Source organism: Hemiscyllium ocellatum, chromosome 2, assembly GCF_020745735.1.
Source record: "Hemiscyllium ocellatum isolate sHemOce1 chromosome 2, sHemOce1.pat.X.cur, whole genome shotgun sequence".
NCBI lineage: Eukaryota > Metazoa > Chordata > Chondrichthyes > Orectolobiformes > Hemiscylliidae > Hemiscyllium > Hemiscyllium ocellatum.
The window spans coordinates 44,316,712-44,344,203 of record NC_083402.1 but is presented as its reverse complement, the minus strand read 5'-3'; the positions used below and the strand labels follow the sequence as shown (position 1 = coordinate 44,344,203).

The 27,492-nt window shown below is 41.2% G+C and overlaps 1 protein-coding gene across 8 annotated transcripts in view; it reads left to right on the top strand.

Annotated features, from left to right (window-relative positions):
• Positions 1 to 27,492, top strand: part of atg10 (ATG10 autophagy related 10 homolog (S. cerevisiae)) — a 262,479-nt gene that overhangs the window by 216,151 nt on the left and 18,836 nt on the right. For all 8 annotated transcript variants that reach the window (XM_060836478.1, XM_060836496.1, XM_060836448.1 and 5 more), the window contains one exon: positions 24,737 to 24,831. In XM_060836478.1, the coding sequence (XP_060692461.1) occupies positions 24,737 to 24,831 (95 nt within the window). The remainder of the gene's footprint in view (positions 1 to 24,736; positions 24,832 to 27,492) is intronic.

Below are 27,492 nucleotides of genomic sequence, written 5' to 3'. Positions count from 1 at the left end.
TGTAGCCAATCAAGTTACAAAGCCCGGATTCCTTGTTTAATCCTTTATAGCTAAAACTAATTCATGTCCAAGCACATCAGAGTACAGTCCCTGCCATTCGTACCCAAGTACAAAGTTTTTAAGCAATGTTATTTCTCCCTGGGTCAGCTGTTGTCAGCAATGTGGACTCATGAGAGGCATAGTCCAAACAGTTCCACTTGCTGAAGATCGAAGTACAAACAACTTTACAGATTAGGCTGGCTGTTCCTGGAGCTGTGAATGTCACTGTATCATTAACAGTCAATGCCAAGGATTTTTCCAGGCCACTGAAAGAAACATGTGCAAGATAAACCCCTTGACAGTTCAGACCTGCAATAGAGAACAGTGCTGACACCACAGCTGCCAGGAGAAACATCTTTATCACATTCCCAGTGGGAATGAGGCACTGACTTGAAGGGACATAGAACCGTTGCTGTCTGGCTGCCTTCCCACGACTGGATGGTGTTCCAGATGGAACCCATGTGGTGATCAGGGCTCCACATGTGAAGCTAACTGCATGCATCATCAGGATGTGTGCCACTCTATAAATGTGTGGATTGTTTCAGAACACAGAAATCTCATCCTGTGCAAAACCGCCTAGTCAGCAGCAATTCTTGGCAATATATAAACTGATCTTGAATAAGAAAAGAGTTTATTTTCATTCGTGTTTCATATCTGGTAATGCTGTTTTCCTCATGAAAAGGCACAGATATCGATGCCTGTTTTAAGTTTTATGAGGATGTACTGTACCAAGAGCTTGATGGTCAAAGTTTTTATCTGAAACGGACCAGAACCAATACAGATGAGGTCAAATGAAGACCTTTAGGCCCTCATGTCATTCTCAGCTGTCTCGGACAGCTTATCCCTGACAGATGCAATTTCGAATGATAGTAGATGTGAATCAGCTTCTCTTTCAGATAAAACTGGTTGGAGCTATGGATGTAGTTTCTGAGAATTAGTTAAGTTTTCCAAATTAAACTGAATTTTCACTCGTTAGTGACTTCTGTTCGGCACTTTGCCTGAAACTGTGCAAATGATTGCAGAATTTCAAGCATTAACTACATGAAGCTACAATCAAGTTTCCATGATCTTCTATGGTGGTGTACAGAACACCAGACTGGAATAGTTCTGTGCCCACCAAATTAGACGCACTCCAATCAATTTAATCACCACTGAGAGTTTCTGCTTATTGCACCCTTTTGAGGGCCTTTGAGGAGATTCTTAAAATTAAACTGTTGGTTTGTTGGGCATAAGAACAATAATAGACACCCGATTAAAAGATTTTATATGTTTGAATTTACTAAGAAAATGATAAATCCTAAATTATTTCATAATTTAAAATAAGACACAACATATACTTAAATTTGTGTCATTCAGGAGTGGTGGTCTACGACATCTGATTAACATTAAGTATTTTTATTATAAACCTATTTTCAGATGTGCCTATCAAGCTGCAATAAATTGCTATTTCTAAACATGTCAAGGAATGTCATTTATTGCAAAGTTGCTTCTTAATGGAAAAACTAGCTAAACTGCAGCTCGATTGTGTGGACTTGAGGTGAGTTTTAACTCTGGGTGTAGGACAGATGAGTTTGAGCAAAATAAAACTTCTTAAAACTAATACATCCTTAAGTGCAGTGTTTTCTTGTGTTGTTGATTGTGCTGAAAGCAGAATCTCTTAGCCCCATGCATCGCTGCAAGTACATTGCCTCCTACTCCACAGTATTGCTTCTTTGACTAGTAACTGTACCCCCGATTTCAGTGGTAAAGCTGATATATGGTCCCAAAAGAGTGATCCTTTACTTTGAGTAACTCATTACAGGCTTGCCAACCAGATTATTTTCTTTCTTCTTCCATCTTTCTTCTTAAGCAGTCTTTCAAGCTCAAGAATGACTTTCTTCCACTCTGGAGTTAGTGGTCCTGAGGACAGTCCAAGCCTGCCACCGGTGGACAGATGCTGTTTGAAGAAATGGTTGGGTGGGATGCTTGTGTTTTCGCACCCTCCTTCAGCAGTTTGCACTTGGCCTCTGCCTGGGCTTGTCGAAGATACTCAAAATGGTCGGCACCTTTTCAGATGTGTAATTTCCAATTTGGGCAGTCTTGGGCAAGAGGTATTCATGAGTAAGGGACGTTGCCTTTTTCAAGGAAGCTTTGAGGATGTCCTTGGTCTGTCTTTGCCCTCCTGGTAACCATTTGCTGTGCCAAAGCTCAGAAAAGAATGTTTATTTTGGAAATTTGGTGTCAGGATTGTGGACCATGGGTCCATCCAACACGACAGACTTACAGAAATCAGTGCCTGAAAGCTGGGGCTGATATTCTGAAAGGTGATTGGAGTACCAATCCTGCCAGTGGATTTGCAGGATTTTGCAAAGACATCATTATTGTTATTTCTTGAGCAACCTGAGCTATCCGATCAACCATATTATAATAACCATTGACAATGAAATCCAGTCAGATCCTACTCGACTTCACCAGTTAGCTGCTGTACATGCGCTGTACCTATACACCCACGGCACAAGGCTTGTAGGCTACCCACCTCACATTGTCCATTGTTTTTCAAGCGTGCCCCACCTCCCGCATCTCTCACACATGGAAATTAATTCCATGTACAATCACGGACAATGCGTCCTTCTGTGTTGTAATCTCAGATTTTTTTTTCCTTGACTTCCTTGCGCTTTTTCTCCCCCTCCAACTCCCAGGTAAAATGTTTGTTCACCTTGAAAGTTAATCTATTATTTATGTTGTGTTCTCTTGGCCAAGGAAATCTGTGTAGCGTGTCAAAATAATCAATGCTTTACAATCAAGTGAAAATAATGGAAAGAAGATGTTTATTATTTCAATAACCAACTTCCATGTTGCCTGTGTTTTCAGAGTATAAAATAAGACATAAACTAGCATACATTTTAAAGTTAAAACTTAACCTCGGAAAGTTATAATTTAAGATCTGTTTCATATAAACTAAATAGCAAACTTGTCATCTTAAGTATATTTTCCAGCATAGCAAATACATTATTAACAAACCATGTGATGAAATGAATGGGACTTAGTCTACACGTATTCTAGATGGACCCAATGATGTTCTTTCAGTCGGCTTTTGTCTCAGTGGGAATCTCCCTTGAGTCCTCATTCATCCATTTTATGTGCACCAGCATTCAGTAACTTGTTTTAAATGCTTTTGTTTTAAATACTGTAAATCAATTACAAGATGCAGCTGTTTAATGAAACTTCTGAAATGTTGCTAGAAATCTCTGTGGGCATTTCCTAGTGGCTCATAATGACACCAATTTACCACACCTGGCAAGATCAACAAGATCAACTCACGCTGAAAGGAGCAATTCTCAATTCAGTGAAAACTGTTAACCCTTTCAGTCTTGCACTGTGGCTCAAAGAGCGGGAGAAATTAAACAGACTATCTTTTTTGGGAAAGGTGTGCTCATGTGTTCCCTAATTTCTCAGCCACTGCTAATGCAGTATTAATTGCTAAATTCAGCATGACTCTCCGGTCACTCAGAACTTGAGTATTTCTGATAAAAAGATACATTTGTTGAAGCTTTTTATCTTGTTTTCATCAGGACAATTTGCAAGAATACTACTTCAAGGGGAAAACCGACATTCATATTGCATGAGAGGTGATTGCTGATAGGTAGAAGCATTGTCATGGAGGGTATTGATGTTAATTGCCCAGTGAAATAATTGCACAGAGATCATTATCCCGTCACCAAGTCACCCTTTATTTACTTGTGCACAATACACAGGCTAAAGTCACTCACTAAAGTCAGGGGATTCTCTGAATTAAAAATAAAAGAACTGCAGATGCTATAAATCAGAAACAAAAACAGAAATCACTGGAAAAGTTCAGTAGGTCTGGTAGTGTCTGTGGAGAGAAAGCAGAGTTAATGTTTCGGTTCCAGTCATCCTTCCTCAGAACTGCTGGTAGGTAGGAAAACATTCTGAGGAAGGGTCACTGGACCCAAAACACTAACTCTATTTTTCTCTCCACCGATGATGCCAGACTTGCTGAGTTTTTCCAGCACTTACAGTTTTTGATTCTGTGAATCCCCTGTTTATATCTGTCAGCCAGGGCTCCCTGATTGGCCCAGGTTCACAATTCCAATCAAGGGTCTCACAGTCAATGAGATCCACCTGGTTCAAACCACTAAACCAGGCTTTCTTCAAATGTTAAACCAGGCAGGTTGGTTTTGATTGGTCAGGGCACTGCCCTCAGAAATTTATCATCAAATGAATATCATGTATTTTACAGAAGCAGATGCCGTGCATATACTTATTCTTTATACCTGCAGAGAACCAGGGTCTGTGAGCTAATATATGTAGCTTCCAGTACCAGCAGGTGCACAGTGAGAGTCTGCCTGAATAAATTTACTGTCAGAATAATATTCGTCAGGCTTATCCAGCAAGCATTGTGAGTTTTGCAAGTGCAGTTTTGTTGGTATGATCAATTTTTTAAAAGTTTCAAAAATTACTTTACTTATATCAGTATCTTTATATGCATGCGTAGTCACTAAAGCCATTTTACTGTTCTGTACAGTAGCAGATGGAGAAACAGACAAATATTGGAGATAGTCAGGACTGCAGATGCAGGAAGTCAGAGTCGATAAAATGTGGAGCTGGAAAGGCACAGCAGATCAGAGAGCATTGGAGAAGCAGAAACATGAATGTTCCAGGTCAGGACCCTTCATCAGGACTGGGGAGGGAGAAGGGAGCTCAGAAATAAATGGAGGGAGGGTGGTGATCAGTGGATGCGGGATCAAAACCCCACCTACCTTTCTCGCATCCACCTATTACCATCCCACCTATCCTACCCCAACTCCTACCCCTCCCTCCATTTATTTCTGAGCTCCCTTCCCACTCCCCAGTCCTGATGAAGGGTCCCGACCTGAAAGGTCAACTTTTCTGCTTCTTCGATTCTGTCTGACCAACTGTACCTTTCCAGCTCCACATTTTATCAGTCTTGATTAGAGACAAAAAAACTGCAGATGCTGGAATTCAAGGTAGACAATCAGGAAGAAGGGTTACATCTGAAGTGTTGACTTTTCCACCGCCTGATGCTGCCTGACTTGCTGTGTCCTTCCAGCCTCTTTTTGCCTTCCTCAGTCTCTGTCAAAGCACCATTCAGCTCTTTAATTGCTGAAATGTTGTGAAAAGTGATGCGCCAGTGACCTACAACATTACTGCTACTGCGTGAAGCTCCAGTGAACAGATGACCCCAGTTTCCTTTGATGGACATCTTGGGACTGGCCAGCCTCAGACTCTTGAATGGAAAAAACTGGCTACGGGTAAATGGGTAATTTTAAAGTGGGTTTTTATTGGTGTAATCCATGGTGACATTGGAGTTTGATTCTATCCAACAAAACAAACCAAAGACATTTCTTACTTGTACAAAAGAATACTTATATATTTGAGGCACCGGGGTCTAATAACTTTGGCAGAAAGACCTCAGGCATGGTCTTTCCCCACTGTGCCTTAGTGCATCCCTCAGTAGTAGTCCTGGACCTTAGAACATGCTAGTCTGCAACACTCAGTCAGGGCCAACTTTTTCAACTGGAAGACTAACAATTTTTGGGCAGACCAAAGAATGTCTTTCACTGAATTGATGGTCCTCCAATAGTTGGTATGATCAATATTTTGTTTGTTGCAAACAGCAAAAGGATATGCTGCTTGATATGATCAGCCATTTGGGATCTCCAGCCTGCATACCTGGAATTACACCAGCTCTGAGTAAATGTTGATTTTGCTCTCAAGTTGTTGTTTTTGTGAATTATCCTGATGAACGCAAGATAGAGAGTTTTGACAATATGTCTTTTTCCAGCAATAACACTCAGCCCTATCAAGTATTTGTTATATGAACGTGGTTCTTCATCTACATATTATTGTGGATCACTGCGCATAGTTTGCTCATTTTGTGGCTTGAGTTAATCCTTGTTTTACAGATTTTATCCATTGAATTTGAAATGTTCTCTTTTCATTGTAGCATAATGCTGGTTTTTGAAGTTGCTACTGTTTGCTGAATTGACCAGATTAATCACTGCGGCTTCCAGATGAATTTCTCAGCCTTTTCAATTTGCTAAGTTCTCAAGTTCCTTAAAAACCTTGGAGCCACAACAGAGCTATAGAGCAGAGGTTCCAATGTGCCCTATGCAGACTGTGAGCTCGGTGCCCTAATAAAGGCCTTACGTGAATAATAAAGTGACCTTTTATGCTGAAGGGGCTCTGTAACAAATCAGCAAAGGCTGCAAAGCGGTTGGCAGGTTCATTGTGAAAAGCATGAACTTTGGGTCCACCACCATCTGGACCTGGATAGAGGGCCATAAAGAGCTCTATGAGTTTTTAAAAATACAGCTGAAATAAAAAATGACCGTAACTAATGGAGGACGTGGGACATTATTGGCAAGTAATTTACAATTGTGACCAAGTAGAGTTCATGAATGAAGCACTGTCTTCGTAGAAATGTTCAATGTACTTTGGATCAAAGTGTCTCATCTAATATAGGAAAAGTCCTTATTTGTATTTTGCATTATTCATGAATAAATTTGACTAAGTCTGAAATACTAGAGTGAAGATGAACAAATTGCCTGTGCAAACAAGGAAAAATTAAACTTAATTTGCTGTACAAAAGATCGTAGTGTAAAAAATTAATAAGCACACATACTAATGTCTGAAGATTATGTCACGTGTATAGTAATTAGCTGTAAAATTTCCCTTTACTGTTTTATCTGTTGGAAAAAGCTAGTACATAGCAAGGAACTCAGTTTAGCAACAAATGGTGAAGTCCACCAGGATAAATTGTTAGTAGATCATGAAAGGCAGTTAAAATAGCGCTTTGACAAAGAGGTTTTTTAGCCTTACAGAGACCCTTCCTGTACCTAGCATGACACAACAAAAAACCTGATCATCAGAGATTATATTACTGCACACCCTTGTACATTTGTTCAGTCGGACATGTGTTGACAAAACAGCAACCAAACTAATCAAAAAAAGAGTCATAGAGTCTTACAGCACAGAAGCAGACCCTTCGGCCCAATTCGTCCATGCCAACGAGATATTCAAAATTAATCTAGTCCCATTTGGCTCATTAATCTATGAACTCTTCTATTCATGTATCCATTCACCTTCTGGCAGCTCATTCCAAAAATGCACCACACCCTGTGTGAAAAATGTGGCCTTAGGTCCCTTCTAAACCTTTCCCCTCTAAACCTAAACCTTGCCCTCGAGTTTTCGACTCCCCTACTCTGGGGGAAAGACATTTGCTATTCACCCTATCCATGCCCCTCATGATTTTTTGAACTTCTATAAGGTCACCCCTCAGCCCGAGTATTCCCATTACCATCAACATAGGTTACACCAGCAGAAGCCCTCTTTAAAATTACCCATTTACCTGTAGCCAGTTTTTTCTATTCAAAAGTCTGAGTCTGGCCTGTCCCAAATACATCCAACAAAGGAAACTGGAGTCATCTGTTCACTGGAGCTTCACTCATTGGAATAATGTTGTAGGTCACTGGTGCACCATTTTTCACAATGATTTAGCAGTTAAAGATCTGAATGGTGGTTTGACCGAGACTGAGGGAGGCAAGCAGGAAGCTGGAACAACACAGCAAGCCAGGCAGCATCAGGAGGTGGAGAAGTCAACATTTCGGATGTAACCCTTCTTCCTGATGCTGCCTGCCTCCTGCTTGTCTACCTTGGATTCCATCATCTGCAGTTTTTTTTTGTCTTTAACCAAGACTGAAGAAAAGCAAGTACATAGGGAGGTTGGGGAGAGGTAGAGTGTTGGATGGGTGCTTAGGTTGGATCAGAGGTGGTAAATTTGGGAAGCAGCCATTGAATTTGGCGATTGTTTAAAAGTTAGGTGCTTACTTTTGACTGGACTTGATGGGCCGAGTGGCTTTTTACTTTGCTGTAGATCTGCGTGACTTTACTTGGCTGATTCCAACCAAGCTTGGCTGGGCCACAATGAAGGGGCTGTTGGGTTGAGATGAAGATGTAGTTGGGGAATCAGTGGTGAATTGGAAATTCAGTTTATTTGTCACCTGGGAAGTATATTTGTATTAGCCTGACTTTCTCTGTGTAACTGTCAGGCTGTAACTACATTGTACTTTTTCAGAGGGTTTGACACACAGGGGAATTGTCATTGGAAAGTTTAATTCCTTGGTCAGTTCCCATGGAGTCAGCTATGTCGAGAATTCCACATGGTCCTGACACACATCTCCAGTCCACATTTCTCCAAGAACTCTCTGGCCATTCATATATCTGGGCCAATTCGTTTTTACAAGACTCCAGGACATTTCGAAGTATTTCACAACGCATAAGTATTTTTGAGGTGTAGTTCCTGTTGCAGTGTGGAAAGCAACCAATTTACAAAATTTAAAAGGGTCTTAAGGGACAACTTTTTCACTCAAAGGATGTTGCGTGTATGGAATGAGCTGCCAAAGGAAGTGGTGGAGGCTGATACAATCACAACAACTAAAAGGTATTTGGAAGGATTTAGAAGGATATGGGCCAAGTGCTGGCAAATGGGACTAGATTAGGTTTAGGATATTTAGTTGGCATGGATGAGTTGGACTGAAGGGTCCGTTTCAGTGCTGTAATCCTCTGAGTGACAATATGATGACTTCTACATAATCTGAACTTTCATTTAATAATTAAAGCAAAATGATGCAGATGCTGGAAATCTGGAATAAAAACAAAGTGCTGGAGAAAGTCAGCCCTTCCAGCAACATCTCTGGAGAAGAAAAAGAGATAATGTTTCAAATCCAGTGACTTTTATTTGATCTGAGGTGGGCTGGATAATGCTTTTTTGTGCTTTTGACTAAAAGGTAGGCAGAGCGAATGGAACAGATCGTGAGGGTGTTCGGAACAAAAAGAGTGCTAATGGTAACAGAGGAGATTTAGGATGTAAAATAGATGTTAATGGTAGGTTTGACTAAGAGAATGTAAGTCAGTTTTGCTGAGAGCATTGCCAACAGGACACAGTCAAGACACAAGGACGGGTCATCAAAACGGAGGACCGTGTTCATGCTCTAAAGTTGTTGAACTTAATGTTAAGCCCTGAAGGCTGTAGCATTAAGTGGAAAATGCAGTGGTATTCCTCCAGCTTGCGTTGGATTTTGCTAGCACACTGCCCCAGAACTAGGAGAGGATTGTTGGTCTGGGAGCTGAATTTTTTTACTGAAGTGGCAAGCAACTGGAAGGTTGAGATTTCCCCAGCATAGTCTCTTTATATTTCATCACTTTGGCTGACAGATAAATATTGTCCAGTACACCAAGGGAAACTGAACAGCATTTCTTCACAACACTACCACTGGATCTTTTAAATCTACCTGCCGTGCAGATCAGCCTTTGTTTTAATGTCTCATTGTGAAGTCAGCACATTTGACAGTGCAGCAGTCCCTCAGTAAGGCACTGCAACGCAGCATAGACATTATACTGAAGTCCCTGGAGGTATGGTTGGAACCCACAGCCTTCTAACTCAGTCATGAGGTCTCTCATCTAGAAAAGCAGAGCACGGTTTACAGGAGTTGAATGTGTACCAGTGGAGAATTGTTCCTATAGGCCACAACATTACGGAGGAACATTTCCTAAATATGCTGCCCTGGACAAATTGACTTATTGCACCTGCTTCCTATTCCAGTGTGTGAAAAATGCAGTGCAGGTACTTGACTGCATACTTGAGTTTCTGCAATGGAAGGAAGTATGCTTCATTTTGCCATAGGACAGGAAATCATAGTGGCAAAAGTAATTAAAGTTTTACTTATAAAGCATCAATATCTGTCAAATGCTTTGCTCTTCTGCTTTCCTAGAACAAAAGCAATACAGCATAGGAACAGGCCCTTCGGCCCTCCAAGCATTTTGCCTTCCATACTAAAGTTGTCTTCACTTCAGGATCCATATCCCTCTATTCTCTTTCACCAGGTGCTTCTTGAATGCTGCTGTTGTGTCTGCTTCTGCTACCATGTCTCGCAATGTGTGTCAACCACTCACCACCCTTTGGGTGAAAAACTTGCTTCGTACATCTCTTTTAAAGCCCCCCCCTCCTCCAATCTTGAACCTGTGGCCCCTAGTAATTGACCCCTCCACCCTGGAAAAAACCTCATTCTTTCCACTCTATCCATGCCATTCACAATCTTGTAAACCTCTGTCAGGTCGCCCCCTCAACCTCCTGCGTTCCAGTAAAAACAAACACAGTCCATCCAACCTTGCTTCATAGCTAAAAATCCCCCATACCAGCCACCATCCTGGTAAACCGTTTCTGTACTCTCTCCAAAGCATTCACATCCTTCTGGAAAGATACACAATATTCCAAGCATGGCCTAACTAAACAATTTGAATGTAATTTTTAAATTGTTAAACATCCAGTATTCTGGGCATAAAGCAGTAATTTTGTTTAGTGGGGATCGTCAACATTTATATTGTATCTTACTGTATATCTCAGAAAGCTATGATGCTTTGAAGGGTTGTCACTTATTTATGTATGGAAAGGTGATGGCCATCCTATGACCCTACAAACAGCAGTAAGATGATTGACATGTTGAGTTGATTGTTTGTTAAGTTCAGACAATTTGCTCAGATCCCAGGAAATTTTGTTTTTATAATGACAGACAAATTCTGTGTATTTGCTTTTTTTTTCTGCAGCCTATTCATTTAAGTGCATGGGCCTGTTATTTTTGCATGTCAGACCTTGTGCAACATCTTGTGCTTGACCTGTGCAGGAACCTTTGTGGGGGTGGGGAGGCGGGGGTAGGAGGTGGGGGGGATGGGGGGTGCAGTGCATGGCTAATAGCTCAGACAGAGCTTTGATGCTAGTGTAACTTTAAGATTTACCCGAATAATCAGAACAGGTAAGTAGAAACATCAGTCAGTCATATCACATGGTGGACATGACCTCAAGTAACCACTTCCTCACAACAGTATGAATCCTTTAGTTACTGTTCTTGATTCTTGATACTCAATGCAAAGTGAGTAAATGCTATGAGAAGAAACTATAAAAGGCATGATATGTCATCATGTGCAGTTGCATGAGATCTGTGTGTGTCCATGTGTGCAAAGCGAGCTCTCAGAAGGATACATTGCATAAGTGTCTCTGAACTCCAAAATGAAGGGCTGAAGTGGTATAAGAGTGAGTTCAAAAGCAGCCATGATGATGTGGTGAGGCTGGTTGTTTGGCAATGGCCACAGTTGCGTGAAGAAAGGGTGCAGGAGGGCAGTGTCCATACAATTTACAGAGAAATGGTGGAGTTGGACAGATGCTCACCCTTCCTACTCTGAGCAAATATGAACCAAGTCAGAGTGAATTTGGAGTGCTTGAGAAAGTCAGCAGGTCTGGTAGTATCTATGGAGAAAGAAAGTGATGATGTTTAAAATGACTTGGCTTCGGAACTGAAAAGTGAGGTGGAAAAGTGATAGGCTTTATCCTGTGGAAAAAAGGCCGGGAGGAGCAGAAGGGAAGATCAGGTGAATGTTATCAAAGGGTGATGTGCTTAAAGGTCACAGGTGTCACAGAACAATAGGCAAAGGGAGTGATCATGGTTGTAGAGGAGGAAGTGAAGTCTAGAACAGGTGCTCATAGAATATTGGAGTGGTCTGTTAAAAGAAAAATAGAAATTGGGTTTGACGAATTGTGGAAATAGGCATTGTAGAGAGAGTTCAGGATCTGAAACTGTTGAATTTAATGTGGAGTCCAGATTGAAGATTGTAAATTAATCAGCAAATAAGGTGCTGTTTCTCCAGCTTTTGCTGAGCTTTGCTATAACACTGCAGCAGAGCCAAGACAGCAATGTGAGCACAAGGGAAAAAAAGTACTGCATTTGATGTCAGCTTAGTACACCGAACTTGGCATAATTTCTTGCAGTACACAGAAAGTATTCAACCCAAGCAACCAGAACACACAATTCCCCTTGCTCTGTGTCACATACCACACCAGGAGCTGCTGATTTCCTACAGTGCACCTTGTAGACTGAATGTCTTTAGCTATTTCTTGATAAAATATGGAGTGAATCAAATTGACTGATGACTGGCTTCTGTAATATTGGGATCCTCAGTAGGAGGCTATGATTTCTGTTTGAAGATGATTGCAATGTACTGCCAGTTCTTCTATAATGCAGTGGTTGAGTTCTTGTGCAACCCCACGTTATGGAAAAATCGCGCTTTAGAAACAGCGTATAAAGTGTTGGTGATGTAATCACTCGCAGCTCACACATGTTTTAAATTTTCGCACTTAAAAAACAACATTCCCAATTCATCAATCTCATTACAGCGAATTTGCGTCAACAGAGCGTGTGTTACAGCAGAAAGACCTGTACTTCTGTTTTGTCTTTTACACAGTTGGGCTGGGCTCCCTATCATTGGTGGAATCAGCTCCTCTGTATAGTTAACTTGTGAAGTACCACTCACAACAAGACTGGAGAGTTATGATCTGATCCATTGGTGATGGGATCATTTAGCAATGTTTACTGCATGCAGTTTTTTTTTATTTGTTCACAGGATTTGAGTGTCACTAGCTAGGTCTGCATGTATTGGCCACCCCTAATAGCCAAGAGGGGAATTAAGAGCCACCATATTGCACAGGAGTTACATGTAGGCCATGCCAACTAAAGATTGGCAGATTTTTTTCCATAAAGTACGCTTAAATAAAACCAACTGGTTTATTACTGACAAATTGGGGAAGTAATGGCCTAGTGGTGTTATTGCTAGACTGTTACCAGAGACCTAGGTAATGTTCTGGGGACCCGGGTTTGAAACCCACCATAGCAGATGGAATTTGAATTCAATAAAAATTTGAAATTAAGAGTTTAATGATAACCAGTTGTCAGGGGAAAAAAAGATTATTCGCGGATGCCCTTTAGAATCAAAATACCTACAGTGTGAAACAGGTCCTTTCATCCATCAAGTCTACACTGACCCTCCAAAGAGCAACCCACCCAGACCCATTCCCCCATCATTCTACCTTTACCCTTGACTAATGGACCTAACCTACACATCCCTGACTGCTATGAGCAACTTAGTATGGCCAATTTACCTAACTTGCATATCTTTGGATCATGGGAGGAAACCAGAGCACCCGGAGGTAACCCACGCAGACACAGGGAAAATGTGCAAACTCCACACAGACAGTCGCCCGAGGCTGGAATCGAACTCAGGTCCCTGGTGTTGTGAGGCAGCTGTGCTAACCACTGAGCCACCACGCCACCCCTTTAATAATTATAGTCTGGTGTTGTGTACCCTTGGAAAATTGGTGATTCAGGAAAGGTCATTGGAGCTAAAATGGCAAATCTGATTTCTCTCCATGGATGCTGTCAAACCTGCTGAGATTTTCCAGCAATTTCAGTTTTGTTTCAGATTTCCAGCATCCGCAATCCTTTGGGTGTTCTGTGTCTGAGATGCAGGACAGGATAACATTCGTGTAGCCCTGTGTTGTAGCTTGACCAGCTTTGGAAACTGGAAGTCGAGCAAGGAGGTTTTCTCCAAACACAAAACCATGCTGATGCTGGGAATCTGAAATAAAAGCAGAAACTCCTGGAAACACACTGTACAGAGAAAAACAGTTAATATTTTAGGTGAATGGCAACTTTTCTGAATTTTGTTAACATTTTTCTTGGCAGTTAACTCAAATCTAATTCAAACACTAATTCATTTATTGGACTATCTAAACCAGACATTGAAGGCTGATAGTGAAGTAGCTGTACATGTAAGATCACCTTAATACCTGCAAAAACACTTTCTGTGCAATGTTCAAGGCTACGTTTCAACCTTATTTCTTGTGAACCTCAAACACATAATCACAGGACTCCATCTGATTGGTCACAGCAGCGTTTTCAACTGAACTGGCAACACAAACCTGATCTTATCCTCATAGAATGGTTACAGCACAGGATGAGGCCATTTGTTCCATCATATGTATGCCCATTCTCTGTGGGAACAATTTAACTAGGACCTCTATTTCTCTGTGGGCCTGGCTTTTCCTTTCTCCTCACTGAATGAATCATTTTTTCGGTGACCTTCCTCTTCTTAAAAACTGACTGAACTTCTGTGTATTACCAGCATTTGCTGTTTTTATTTCATTGATTAACGTCAGAGATGAGAACCTTAGCTAATTATTGCCCAGCTCCTCAGCTTTAGACATTAAGCCCAATTATACTAACCACAGCACATACCAGCTGAGGTCAGCTCTCCCAACATACACAAGTGTTAGATATTTCCTAGTCTGCATTGCTCAATATCATAGCATTCAGTTCATTTATGTATTAATCCATTGGGAATGTTTTCTTGAATGGAAGTTGGTTTAACTTGGAGCAGGTTTTGAATCTGCAGAGTCCAATGTTTCCCACTCTTCCAGGGAGCAACACTGAACCACTAGGTCACGAAATATTGAAGAATTTCAGACTTTTTCTTATCAAATGTTCACTGAATTAGTAAAACCTGCTGACTCAGAAATTGAAAAACCGGTTGTTCAAACACTGGTTCATTATGAAAAGTATGCCTTGTATTTTAATTCTTCAGTACTTGCTTTGGTGAGTGAAAATCACAGTAGGTATTTTATATTAGAAAACTGGTACTGCAGTCATACAGCTTTCTTGAAAGCTGTTTTCAATCTTTTTCTGTTCATTGGGAATGAAAATTCGCCGCTGTGTTTAACAGCATATGTAGAGGATCACTCCCTTGCTTATCCTGACTCTCCCATCAATTATTTTTCAGATGGTTCTGAAAGAAATGCTGGGAAGGTCCAAATGTATCTTCAAATTGGAAGTTAGTGTATTGCAGACAGCTTATTACAATACATGACATGGTTGAAATCAGATGCAGTTGCAGAAAATTTGGGGAAAAATAAATGTTGGCGTGATGTATTCAAGCTACAGATACTGCAAACTAAAATATTCCATTCTTCCAAACTGAGAAACCTTCTCATTGCGAATTTGATCAATGGACATGAGCAGCTCTTGTATCATTTGCATATTGATTTTAACTTCTACAAGTGCCAAAAGGGTTTACCAGATATCTACAGCTAGTAGCAGTAAGCAAATACGTGAACCAGAGACATGATGAACAGAGACTGGGAAGCTCAAAAAGTACAAGAAAATGTAAAGGTCTTTTTAAAGGTGAAGAAATGGAGAAATCTGAATTATCTTGTCTAAAACGGAACTACATTGTTTCGATATGTGGAAAATGCCACAGAAAATTCACTTCCTCTGTTTCCTTTGTATTCAGTGGAAGAAATTCATAGGCACTCTAACCCTTTTAAGACATTTTTATGTTGTGACGTCTGTCACATGATCATTGCTTTTGGAATCATTTATTAATCCTGGCCTTGGGCTATTCCCTCAGTTATTTTTCTTCCATCATTTTTAGAAATTTTGGACTTCTGCCAAGCTTTTGGGAACAGCATTGCATCTGTGTTTTCTTTGTTTTATTAAAACTTCTTGGGAAAAGTGCTGGCCTTGTTTTGTAGTGATTGAAGTTTTTGGTCAAAACATCTCACTGGCCAAATTTTAAAACCATTGAACTTAAGTCTCTGAGGAATTTAAAATTTTTGCTGGCATTGTCCAAGTTTTCATGGCCATGACCAACATTCAGGGTTTTTTAGTGTTTCCCAATGTACCTGGTATTTTAAGAGCCACCTCAGCTGAGGCAGTTTCTTGACCAGGTCAAAGAAAGCAATGAATTGCTATATGAAAGCTAGTTGGCTAAAATAGAATTATTTTTCACTAATGCTTATTAGGAGGAACCTATGACTGCAGCAGAGGATGAAGTTCAATGGCCAGGTTCGAAATCATATTGATGTAGGTTGGGCAAGAAATCAACACTTCTAGGAAAGAAATCAAATACCTAGAACTTCAAAAAATAATTTGAGATCAGAATCACTTCAGAATCATTGTTTGAACTCCAGGTTAAGATATAATATTTACAAATGTAAAACTTTTCAGCCTTTCCGAGTCTTGTTTTTGGCAAAGGCAATATAGTTGTAACTGCCCTGACTTTAACAGTGCACCAGTCTTTCTGCCTTTACCAATGGGAGTGTTTCCACTGGCTCAGGATGATTATAATGGGAACTGGTAGCCAGATGTGCAGACTTGGAAAAATATTGCGGGACAAATATAAATAAAAAAAACAAAAATACATCCTTGTCAACGCTTACAGAAAAAGCTTACTTTGATGGGAATTTACGTGCTCAGTTGGCTTCTGTTTTTGCTTACAAAACAAGTAACTTCTGTATTTTGAAGGGTAATTCTTTAAGGATGTGTCGAGGCTATAAATGCACTTTTTATTTCATGCTGTAACAAGGCTTAGAAACACTAGTAATATCTTCTGAATGTGTTAAAGTGTCTGTTTGGATGTGGGGTAACTTTTGAGAGTTTTTTAAAATATTGTATGTTGCATTTTGTTTTGATAGGTTTCTAATATGGACAGACATTCATTGTTATGTTGTTTTGATTAAAGTGATGTTTATTGCAACATTTTCAGCATCATTTTAAGATTTCTCATTTATAACAAAATTATATATAGTAGCAACAGTTCTTTTAAACAATATGGTAATATTATGTGGACCCTCTTTTTCCCTGCTGTCTATGCTCCAATTAGTCTTCAACTCACTCCCAGGTATATTGTTTAGTACAGTATGCTAAGGTTTGTAGATTTGCACAAAAGATGTTGATGCTGTTACTTATTTTAGATATATCACATTACTTGATTGATAGTGTGGTGTACATTATACATTTTCAGCATACATTTTAATGAATAAATTGGAGGTTTGGAAGTTTCATATGGTGAAAAATAATGATTTAACAATTTAAAGTAAGGCAATTGGCAATCTGGATTCTATTTTCAACTCACTACGTCCTGTCATAATGTAAAATCCACCTCCCACAGTTAATAGGCTGTGTAATACAAATTGGTTGTGTCAATGGGCAAGTATTAAAAGTTAGCGTCAACTATTTCTTGTTATCTAATTTCTTGGCTCCTACGTTGACTCAAAAATGGGCCATTCTGCCTGTTCTGAGATGATTTGGGCTGTTTTGTAACCCAACACACACATTCATTTTTTTGAAGCATATTCATTGATACTGTTGGTTAAGAAATTGTAACAATGTCAGATTTACAACGAATAATTCATTTTGCATTAATTAAGTGGACAAAAGTTCCAAATTTCTACACTCTGCATAATAATTTTGTACTGTGTAATGATTAGACCTTCTTGAATGTTTCAAAATAATTTTGCTGCCTGCACAGATGGTAAAACACTTTGTGATGTCAGTCCTGGTGCTCTTTAAATTGTTTTTCATGTTCGTGTAATACAACTGATGAAAATGCCACTGATTCTAGAAATTAGTGTGCAGTAAGCTCGAACAACTAGTATATCTATGACAGGGTAATTTGAACTGTTTACTGTGTTGTAATTTCCCTATCCTATAATACATATATTTATTTACTTTTCAAACACTTCCTGATGCTCCCTTAACGATATAGTCTGCCTCAACAGCCACTTCTGGTGAAACATTCTTGAAATTTCTTGAAATTCTAACATTTATGAAAGGGTACATCTCAGTGCAAGTGCCAAGTTATATCCAAAGGAGACCTCTACTGCGAATGGATTTGTTGTGTCGGGGAAGGTTCCATTGACTGTCTGATAATGCCCAGTATCCGTATCACTAGTTGTGCTACTAGTACTTACATCATACCAGGGAGGCCAGAAGATTGAGCTGAAGGGGACCTGGTCTGGAGGAAGCAATTCTGAATCTCTCTCTGCAAGAAAGGTATACTCAGTGATTACCCCCAATTCCACCATCCCCACTGCCCTAACCAAACCAAGGAAAGATTATTACCTCTTTACCCCTGAAGGTTTCAGGGTCTATGTGGGTGCCTTTGGCATGGAGTGCTGAATGAAGGGCTTATGCCCGAAACATCGATTCTCCTGCTCCTTGGATGCTGCCTGACGTGCTGTGCATTTTAGCACCACACTTTTGACTTTGATCTCCACCATCTGCAGTCCCTACTTTCTCCCTGCCTTTGGCATGGGCTCCACTTTCAGCTCTTCAGCTAACATCAATCATAGCTCCGGTTCCCATCAAGAGGCCTCATCATGGGAACTGATGATGCCACATTTCAACTGGTGGGAGGCTCTACTGCACTATCATCCATTAGTGCCCCTCAGTCTACTCCCAATCATCAGTAAAGTAGCAACACAGTACTCACTGATACCCAGTTTGGGTCCCGCCAGGGACACACAGCTCCTGACCTCATCATAGTTTTGGTTCAACATGGACAAAAGAACTGAATTCCACAGGTGAGGTGAGAGTGACAAGCCCTGACATCAAGGCTGCATTTGATCAAGTCAAGGAACCCTAATAAAACTAGAATCAGTGGAAATCGAGGGAAGACACTCCATTGCTTAGACTCATACCTGGCACATAGGAAAATGGTTTTATTTGTGAAAGTCAATCACCTCAGCTCCAGGGCACCTCTGTGAGAGTTGTAGTATCCCAGGCTCAATCATCTTCAGCTGCTTCATCAATGACCTTCCCTCCATCATAAGGTCAGAACTGGGGATGTTTGCTGATGATTGTACAATGTTCAGCACTATTCACAACTTCTCAGATGCTGAAGCAGACTGTGTTCAAATGCAACAAGATCTGGAAATATCCAGGCTTGGGCTGACAAGTGGCACGTTGCATTCACACCACACAAACGCCATCTTCAATAAGAGACAACCTAACCGCTATCCTTGAACATTCATTAGTGTTTCCATCACCGAATTCCCCACTGTCAATATCCTGGGTGTTATCATTGACCAGAAACACTTTTGGATTTGCCAGATAAATACAATGGCACCAGAACAAGTCAGAGGATCAGAATACAGCAGCGAATAACACACCTGCTGACTCCCCAAAGGCACAAGTCGAGAGTCTGATGGAATACTCCCCACTTGCCTGGATGGGTGGGCTCCAAAACACTCAAGAAGCTTGACACCAGGACAAAGCAGCCCACTTGATTGACATTATATCCACAAGCATTCATTCGCTCAACCACTGACACTCAGCAGCGGCAATGTGTACTATCTGCAGGATTTTCCCAACGATCCTTCGATAGCACCTTCTAAATCCACAAACACTTCCATACACAAGGATAAGGACAGTAGATACATGGATACAAGTTCACCTCCAAGACACTTACTATCTTGACTTGGAAATACGTCAGCCTATCTTCAATGCTGCTGGGTCAGATTCCTACAATAGCTAACAGCATTGTGGGTATACCTAAAGCATATGGACTGCAGCAGTTCAAGAAGGCAGCTCATTACCGCCTTCTCAAAGGAGATTAGGGATGGATGATAAATGCTAGCCGGCCAGTGACGCCCATCTCTCACAAAGAATAAAATGAAAGCGACATGGTGTAACATTCACTCTAGGGTTTGCTAGTTCACAGAATCAGAGCATGGTTACGGTGCAGAAAGAGGCCATTTGACCCCACTGAGTTTGCTGTAGCTTGTTAAATGTTATTGAATGCCAATCTCCTACCTTTCATGTTACCCTTGCACAGATTATCATCCAGTGCTGTTTTGAATGTTTCAATGAACTTGCCTCCAACACGCCTCCACCACACTTGCACTACCCCAACTACTTGCTGAGGGAAAGAGCTTTTTGTGCTTCTTCTACAAGAACAGTTTCTCCTTATCTGCTCTATTCAGGTCACTCATGATAATGTAAGCTATTTGAAATCCACTTAGCAGCCTTCTCTTGAAGAGAACACACTTTTTGAAGATGTGACCGGGGTCAAATATTTACAGATTAAGGGACGGCTGGAAAATGGGAAGCCTTAAAAAAAAATGAGAGAACTAGAGTCCAGCGATAGTATATTCCTGTTATGGTGAATGACAATGCTGGTAGGTATAGGGAATGCTGGATGACTGGAGAAAATGGGTTTTTGGTTAAAAAGAAGGAAGCATATGTCAAGTATAGACAACAGAGATCAAGTGAATTCTTAGGAGAGTATAAAGGCCTTAGGAGTATCCTTAGGAGGGAAATCAGAAAGGCAAAAAGGGGACATGAGATGGCTTTGGCAAGTAGGGTTAAGGAGAATCCAAAGGGATTCTGTAAATACATCAAGGACAAAAGGGTAACTAAGGACAGAATAGCGCCCACAAAGATCAGCAAGACAGTCTATGTGTGGAACCGCAGGAGATAGGGGAGATTAGATTGGATTACTTATAGTGTGGAAACAGGTCCTTCGACCCAACAAGTCCATACCGACCCTCCGAAGAGCAACCCACCCAGACCCATTCCCCTACATTTACCCCTTCACTTAACACTACGGGCAAGTTAGCATTACCAATTCACCTAACCTGCACATTTTTGGACTGTGGGAGGAAACCCACGCAGACACGGGGAGAATGTGCAAACTCCACACAGTCGCCTGAGGCGGGAATTGAACCCGGGTCTCTGGCACTGTGAGGCAGCAGTGCTAACCACTGTGCCACCCATATTAAATGAGTATTTTGCATCAGTGTTTACTGTGGAGAAGGATATGGAAGATATAGAATTAGATTACTTACAGTGTGGAAACAGGCCCTTCAGCCCAACAAGTCCGAAGTGGGCGGCACGGTGGCACAGTGGTTAGCACTGCTGCCTCACAGAGCCAGAGACCCGGGTTCAATTCCCGACTCAGGCGACTACACTGTGTGGAGTTTGCACATTCTCCCCGTGTGTCTGTGTGGGTTTCCTCCGGGTGCTCCGGTTTCCTCCCACAGTCCAAAGATGTGCAGGTCAGGTGAATTGGCCACAGTAAATTGCCCGTAGTGTTAGGTAAAGGGGTAAATGTAGGGGAATGGGTGGGTTGCGCTTCGGCAGGTCAGCGTGGACTTGTTGGGCCGAAGGGCCTGTTTCCACACTGTAAGTAATTTAATCTATATTGACTTCAGTAAGATGTTCAACAAGATTCTTCATGGTACACTAGTTAGCATGGGTAAATCAATAGATGACAGGCAGAACTAGCCATTTGGATACAGAACTGGCTTGAAGCCAGACGGTGGTGGTAGAGTGTTGCCTTTCAGACTGGAGGCCTGTGACCAGTGGTGTGCCACAAGGATTGGTGCTGGATCCACTGCTTTTCGTCATTTATATAAATGATGTGGATGTGAACAAAGGAGGTGTAGTTGTTAAGTTTGCAGGTGACACCAAAATTGGAGGTGTAGTGGATAGTGAAGAAGGCTATCTCAGAGTACGACAGGATTTTGATCAGATGGACCAATGGGCCGAGGAGTGGCAGATGAAATTTAATTTAGGTAAATGTGAGGTGGAGCATTTTGAAAAACAAATCAAGGCAGGATTTATCCACTTAATGGTAAGATCCTGGGGAGTGTTGCTGAACAAAGCGACCTTGGAGTGCAGGTTCATAGTTCCTTGAAAGTGGAGTCTCAGGTTGCTAGGATGGTGAAGAAGGTACTTGGTATGCTTTCCTTCATTGGTCAGACCATTGAGTATAGAAGTTGAGAGGTCATGTTGCAGGCCACTTCTGGAATATTGTGTGCAATTCTGGTCTCCCTGCTATGGGAAAGATGTGAAACTTGAAAGGGTTCAGAAAAGATTTACAAGGATGTTGCCAGGGTTAGAGGATTTAAGCTACACAGAGGCTGAATAGGCTGGGGCTGTTTGCCTAGATTATCGGAGGCTAAGGGGTGACCTTATAGAGGTTTATAAAATCTTGAAGGGTATGGATAGGGTAAATAGACAATGTCTTTTCCCTGTGGTGGGGGAGTCCAGAACTGAAGAGTATAGGTTGAGAATGAGTGGGGAAAGATATAAAAGAGAACTAAGGGGCAACGTTTTCATGCAGAGGGTGGTGCGTGTATGGAATGAGCTACCAGAGGAAGTGGTGGAGGCTGCTACAATTGCAGTATTTAAAAGGCATCTGGATGGGTATATGAATAGGAAGAGTTTGGAAAGATATGGGCCAAGGGCTAACAAATGGAACTAGATTAGGTTAGGATATCTGATCGGCATGGATGAGTTGAACCGAAGGGTCTGTTTCTGTGCTGTGCATCTCTATGACTAAATATATTAATCAGGGTAGTGCAGTTGGTGTGGTTTACATGAATGTTATTAAAGCCTTTGACAAGGTCCCATATGGAAGGCTGTTCCAAACGTTAAGACCCCATGGGGTCCAAGACATGTTGGCCACCTGGATCCAAAACTGGCTTCTAAACAGGAGACAAAGGGTTATGGTGGAGGGATGTTTTTGTAGTTCAACGCCTGTGATCAGCGGTGTACCACAGAGACCGATGCTGGGACCCTTGCCGCTTGTTAAATGCATTCATGAATTGGTTGTGAATGTAGAAAGCTTAATTAGCCCTTGCTGTCGTGCTCTATGATACTATTAATAAAGCTGAGATACTCTCCATATTGCTTGCTGTTTTGTCTGCCTATTCTGCTACTTTCAATGATCTCTGCACTTATATACCCAAAGCCCCTCTGCTTCTGAAAGCTCTTTGAATTGTACCCCTTATTTTAAATTCCTCCAAAAATGCATCGCCTTACACTTTAGATTACTTACAGTGGGAAAGGTCTATTATAATTTCATTGCCAACTCCGGGCCTGGTCTGTTCTGTCTGCTTTTCTTTTCATTTCTTTTTTGTCTTATATTTCTCTCCCTTGTTTTTTTTTCTCTCTTCTATTTTGTTTTGCTTACAGCTTGGTGAAGACCTCAGTCAAGACGATAGCATTGGTGATGGCGAGTGGGCCCAGCAGCTTGGACTTGAGTAGGCCCAACAATGCAGACTCAAGTAGGCCTAATGGCACAGACCCAAGTAGGCCTGGCAACGCAGACTCAAGTAGGCCCAGCAGTGCAGACTCGAGTAGGCCTAACGCCGCGGACCCAAGTAGGCCCAACAGTGCAGATTCATGTATAGCCAACAGTGCAGACCCAAGTAGGCCCAGCAGCGCCGACTTAAGTAGGCCCAATAGCATGGATTCAAGTAGGGCCAACCGCGCAGACCCAAATGGCCCAGCAGTACAGATTCAAGTAGGCCCAATGGCACAGACCCAAGTAGACCCAGCAGCGCAGACTTGAGTAGGGCCAATGGCGCGGACACAAGTAGGCCCAGCAGTGCAGACTCGCAGCAACATTGGAAAGATTTTTGGTTCTGGCTGCTTCTGCATTGTCAAGGCAGTCCTAGCGCCAACTCGTTGTAGCTGTGGCCGAAGTGAGTTTGTGTTTCCAGTGGTGTTTGCGTCCAACGCAGATTCATGGAGTCAGCAACAGTGACGAGTTTGGGTATCTGCAATGGCTTGCACTGTCGAGATGGGTCCCAAAGTGGATCAATATCGGCGGTGTTGAGTTTGAGCTGGCGTGAAACCCAGTGGCATCAGTGACACCTGCATTGATGAGGTCCATTGAGGCCTCACAGTGTTGAAGTGATGGTGGAGGTGAAATGGCACCAAAGAGTGGTGACTTTGCTCCAGCACTAGTGAAATGGCAGAGAGGACTAGTGCCTGGCCACCACGCCCATGGGCCATAGCCCTAGATGGAGCACTTAACAAGAAGGACTGTGAAGTTGGAAACTTCCTTCATTTTTTTGCTTTTATATTGTATGTTTTGGTTTATTTTCTGTTTTTTAAATAGCACCGGAAAGTGGGGAAACTATACAACACTTTTCACTGGATTTTGTATCAACACACGCGTGACAATAAATAAATTCAAATCGGTTTGAAAATGACACTTTCAAACCTTTCCATAATCCTGAAAATTTCTCATGCTCCCTATTCTTTGTGACCTCCTCTGCTCTATTAAAAAGGATAACATTTTCACACTTTGCTCCATTTTTCATTTTTGTTGCGATTATCATGACTGTTCACTCTGTGCTTTGTTTCAGTATTCCTCCTATAATGGATTACCTTGAATATATGGGAGCACCATCACACACACGCTTCCTTCTAAATCATTTGCATTCCTGACTTTAAACTATATCAAACCTTCACTCTCATAGGGTCAAAGGCATTATGGGATGGGCTTAGCCAGGGCCATCCACATGCCAGCAAGGAATTTTAAAAATGATCTAATTATAATTAACTGCTGTACATTCAGTGAAAGACCAACATTTATATTTCTCCAGAGTTTCCGCCCTAAATTACAGCAATCAAGAGCCTGCATCTTCAAAAGTCAAACTCCATATTCTTCAAAAATGTAGAATTTTGTCTCTCCATTCGAATGAATATATATAGTTTCATAAATCATTTCAATGTTGTGCACATTTGTACAAAATCATGCAAACTTTGACCCTTTCATCATAAGTATGCTTTCCATTCCACTTATTTTATTGCTATTTTTTCTTATTTCTTTACCTTCTGAACTTTTCCTTTATTTTTGCACTATGTACATCATTATAACCCCCTTAAACACATTAGTTTTGACTGCTATGACCTATTAAATTATTATTTTTAATCTAACTGTTTGTGCTCTTAGAGTTTATTTTTTCCCTTGCTTTGCAATTTAAACATCGTTCAGTTCTAAGATACCTAAATTGGAAAACGTTCATTAAAATTACAATAACATAAAGAATACTTTAAAAATCTTGGAATGTGTATAATGGACACAATAGGAATTCCAGGATGAGTTCAGAGCTAGCACAGATAATATGTGTTGAATTGTAGCTTCATGTATTAAAGCTTCTTTGAAACAATAATCTGGTTCTTTAACTATTCTTTTGTATTTATTTGTCCAGGAACACCATTTACTTGGTCAACCTTTTTTTGTTCTCCATCCTTGTCGAACATCTGAATTAATGACTCCAATAATGGGTGCCACACAGGAGCAGAGGTAAAATGTTTAAACAGAGAGTCTTTGAGCTGCAGCAACTGAACGCAGGTGAATTAAAATGCATTGAATTACTATTAGGACAATGGATATGGATGATAGCTTTTTTAAGCAATTAGATCTACAGTTTAGATAAGAACAAATGGATTTCTAACTCATCTGACTTAATAAAGAAGAGTAAGTGTGGAGGATAAAACAGGGTAGTTAACTGTTGAATACAAATATTTCTGCAGTTTTCCTGGAATATGAATGCATGACATTTACAAATGTGCAGTAAATACAAATGATTATGGCTTTCATTATAACTAAAACTGGGAAGGACAGATAGCACCTAAACTGGAGGGACACAAATATCCTGGCAGGGAGATATTGTGGTGCGTGGTAGTAACTGGAGCAGCAGGTCAGTAAGTAGAAAGACTGGGGAAGACCTTGAGACTAAGGCAAATATAGCTAATAGGAAGAGCAGTCAGAGAGAGGCTGCTGAACTCAGCCGAACTGGAGACTTAGACTTCAATACAGGAAGTACAACAGGTAAGATGGATGAACCTAGAGCCTGCATTAATGATTATTTATATTTATAATGATGTTGTTATCACAGAGACATTGTTGAAAGAGGGACAGAATTGACCATTTAACATTCTGGGATATTGATGTTTTAGATGAGGCAAAAGAGGAAGCAAAAGAGGTGGGGGAGTTGCACTAAGGAGCATATTGCAGTTATGTCGAGGGATAACACCCTAGAGGGATCTTACAGTGAGTCACTATGGATAGAGCTCAGGAATAGGAAGGGTGCAATCACAATGTTGGGATTGTACTACAGACCTCCAGCTGCCAGCGGGAGATAAAGGAAGAGATATGCAGTCAGATTCTGGAAAGATGTGAACATAACAGGATTGTTGTGGTGGATGATTTTAATTTCTTCCATATTGACTGGGACTCCCTTAGTGCCGGGAATTTGGATGGTGAGCAACTTGTTCGTTGTGTCCAGGAGAGTTTTTTGAAACTGTATGTGGATAGTCCAATGAAGGATGGGACCATAAAATCACCTGGTTTTTGGAAATGAGACTGGCCACGTGATTAAAGTTTCAGTGGACAGAGCATTTTGAAAACAGAGACCATAATTCTGTAAGTTTTTGGATTCTTATGGGTAAGTGAATCTAGGATGAAGGTGTTAAATTTAAGGAAGGCCAAATATCAGCACGTTAGGCAAGAATTGGAGAATGTGGATTAGGAGCAGCTCTTTGAGGGTCAGTCCACATCTGTCATGGGAGTCTTTTAAAGAATGTAGGACAGGCATGTCCCTTTGAAAATGAAGGAGAGGAATACCAGGATTGAGGAAACTTGAATGACAGGAAATTATCAGCTTACTCAATAAAAAAGGAAGCGTACCTAAGATCTGGACAATTAAAAACAGACAAAGTCCTCAAGGAATATGGAGAAAGTAGAAAGGAGCTCAGGCAGGGAGTTAGGAGGACTAAATGGGGCAATGAAATGTCCTTGGTCAGCAGTGTTAAGGAGAATCCCTCGGCATTTTATACATATATTAGAATCAAGAGGCTAACTAGGGAGTGTGTTGGTCCTCCCCACAAGGAGGGAGGTTTTGTGCAGGGCGAGAGGAAATGGGTGCAATCTTTAATGAGCTGAAAATGTGTTGCTGGAAAAGCGCAGCAGATCAGGCAGCATCCAAGGAGCCGGAGAATCGACGTTTCGGGCATGATTCTGACGAATCATGTCTTCAGAAAATTTAAAGCTTGCTGTTTTGTGTCAATGGTCATACTCATTCTCACTCCCAATCATTGAAATATGACCTTTGGAATTCCTGAAGAAGGGCTCATGCCCGAAACGTCGATTCTCCTGCTCCTTGGATGCTGCCTGACCTGCTGCGCTTTTCCAGCAACACATTTTCAGCTTTGATCTCCAGCATCTGCAGACCTCACTTTCTCCTAGGAGATCTTTAATGAGTACTTTACATCAGTATTCACCAAAGAGAGGGATGTGGGGGATGTTGAGGTTAGGGAAAGGTGTGTGAATACTCTTGAGCAGGTCAACATTATGAATGAGGAAATGTTGGGTATCTTGAAACACATTAAAGATAGACAAGTTGCAGAACCAGATGGGATCTATCCCAGAATATTGTGGTAGGCAAGGGAGGAAAGAGCTGGGGCCTTAGCAGATATTTTTGCATCCACTGTGGCCTTGGGTGACTGACATTCCAGAGGGTCGGAGAATAGCCAATGCCATTCCTTTGTTTAAGAAGGGAAACCAAGATAATCCAGGTAATTACAGGCTGGTTACCCTGACATCAGTGCTTTGGAGGTTGTTGGAGGAGATACTGAGAGGCAGGATTTATTCACATTTGGAAACAAATGGAATTTTTAGTGATAGGGATCGTGTGGGAAAGCTCATGTCTTACCAAATTAATTGAGTTTTTTGAGGAGGTGAAAAGAATGATTGATGAGGGTAGGGTAGTGGATGTTGTCTACATGGACTTAATAAGGCATTTGATAAGGTACTTTATGGCAGACTGATACAAAACGTTGAGTTACATGGGATCTGGGGTGAGCTGGCTAGGTGGATACAAAACTGGCTTAACCATAGAAGACAGAGAGTAGCAATAGAAGGGTGTTTTCAGAGTGGAGATCAGTACATAATGGTGTTCTGCAG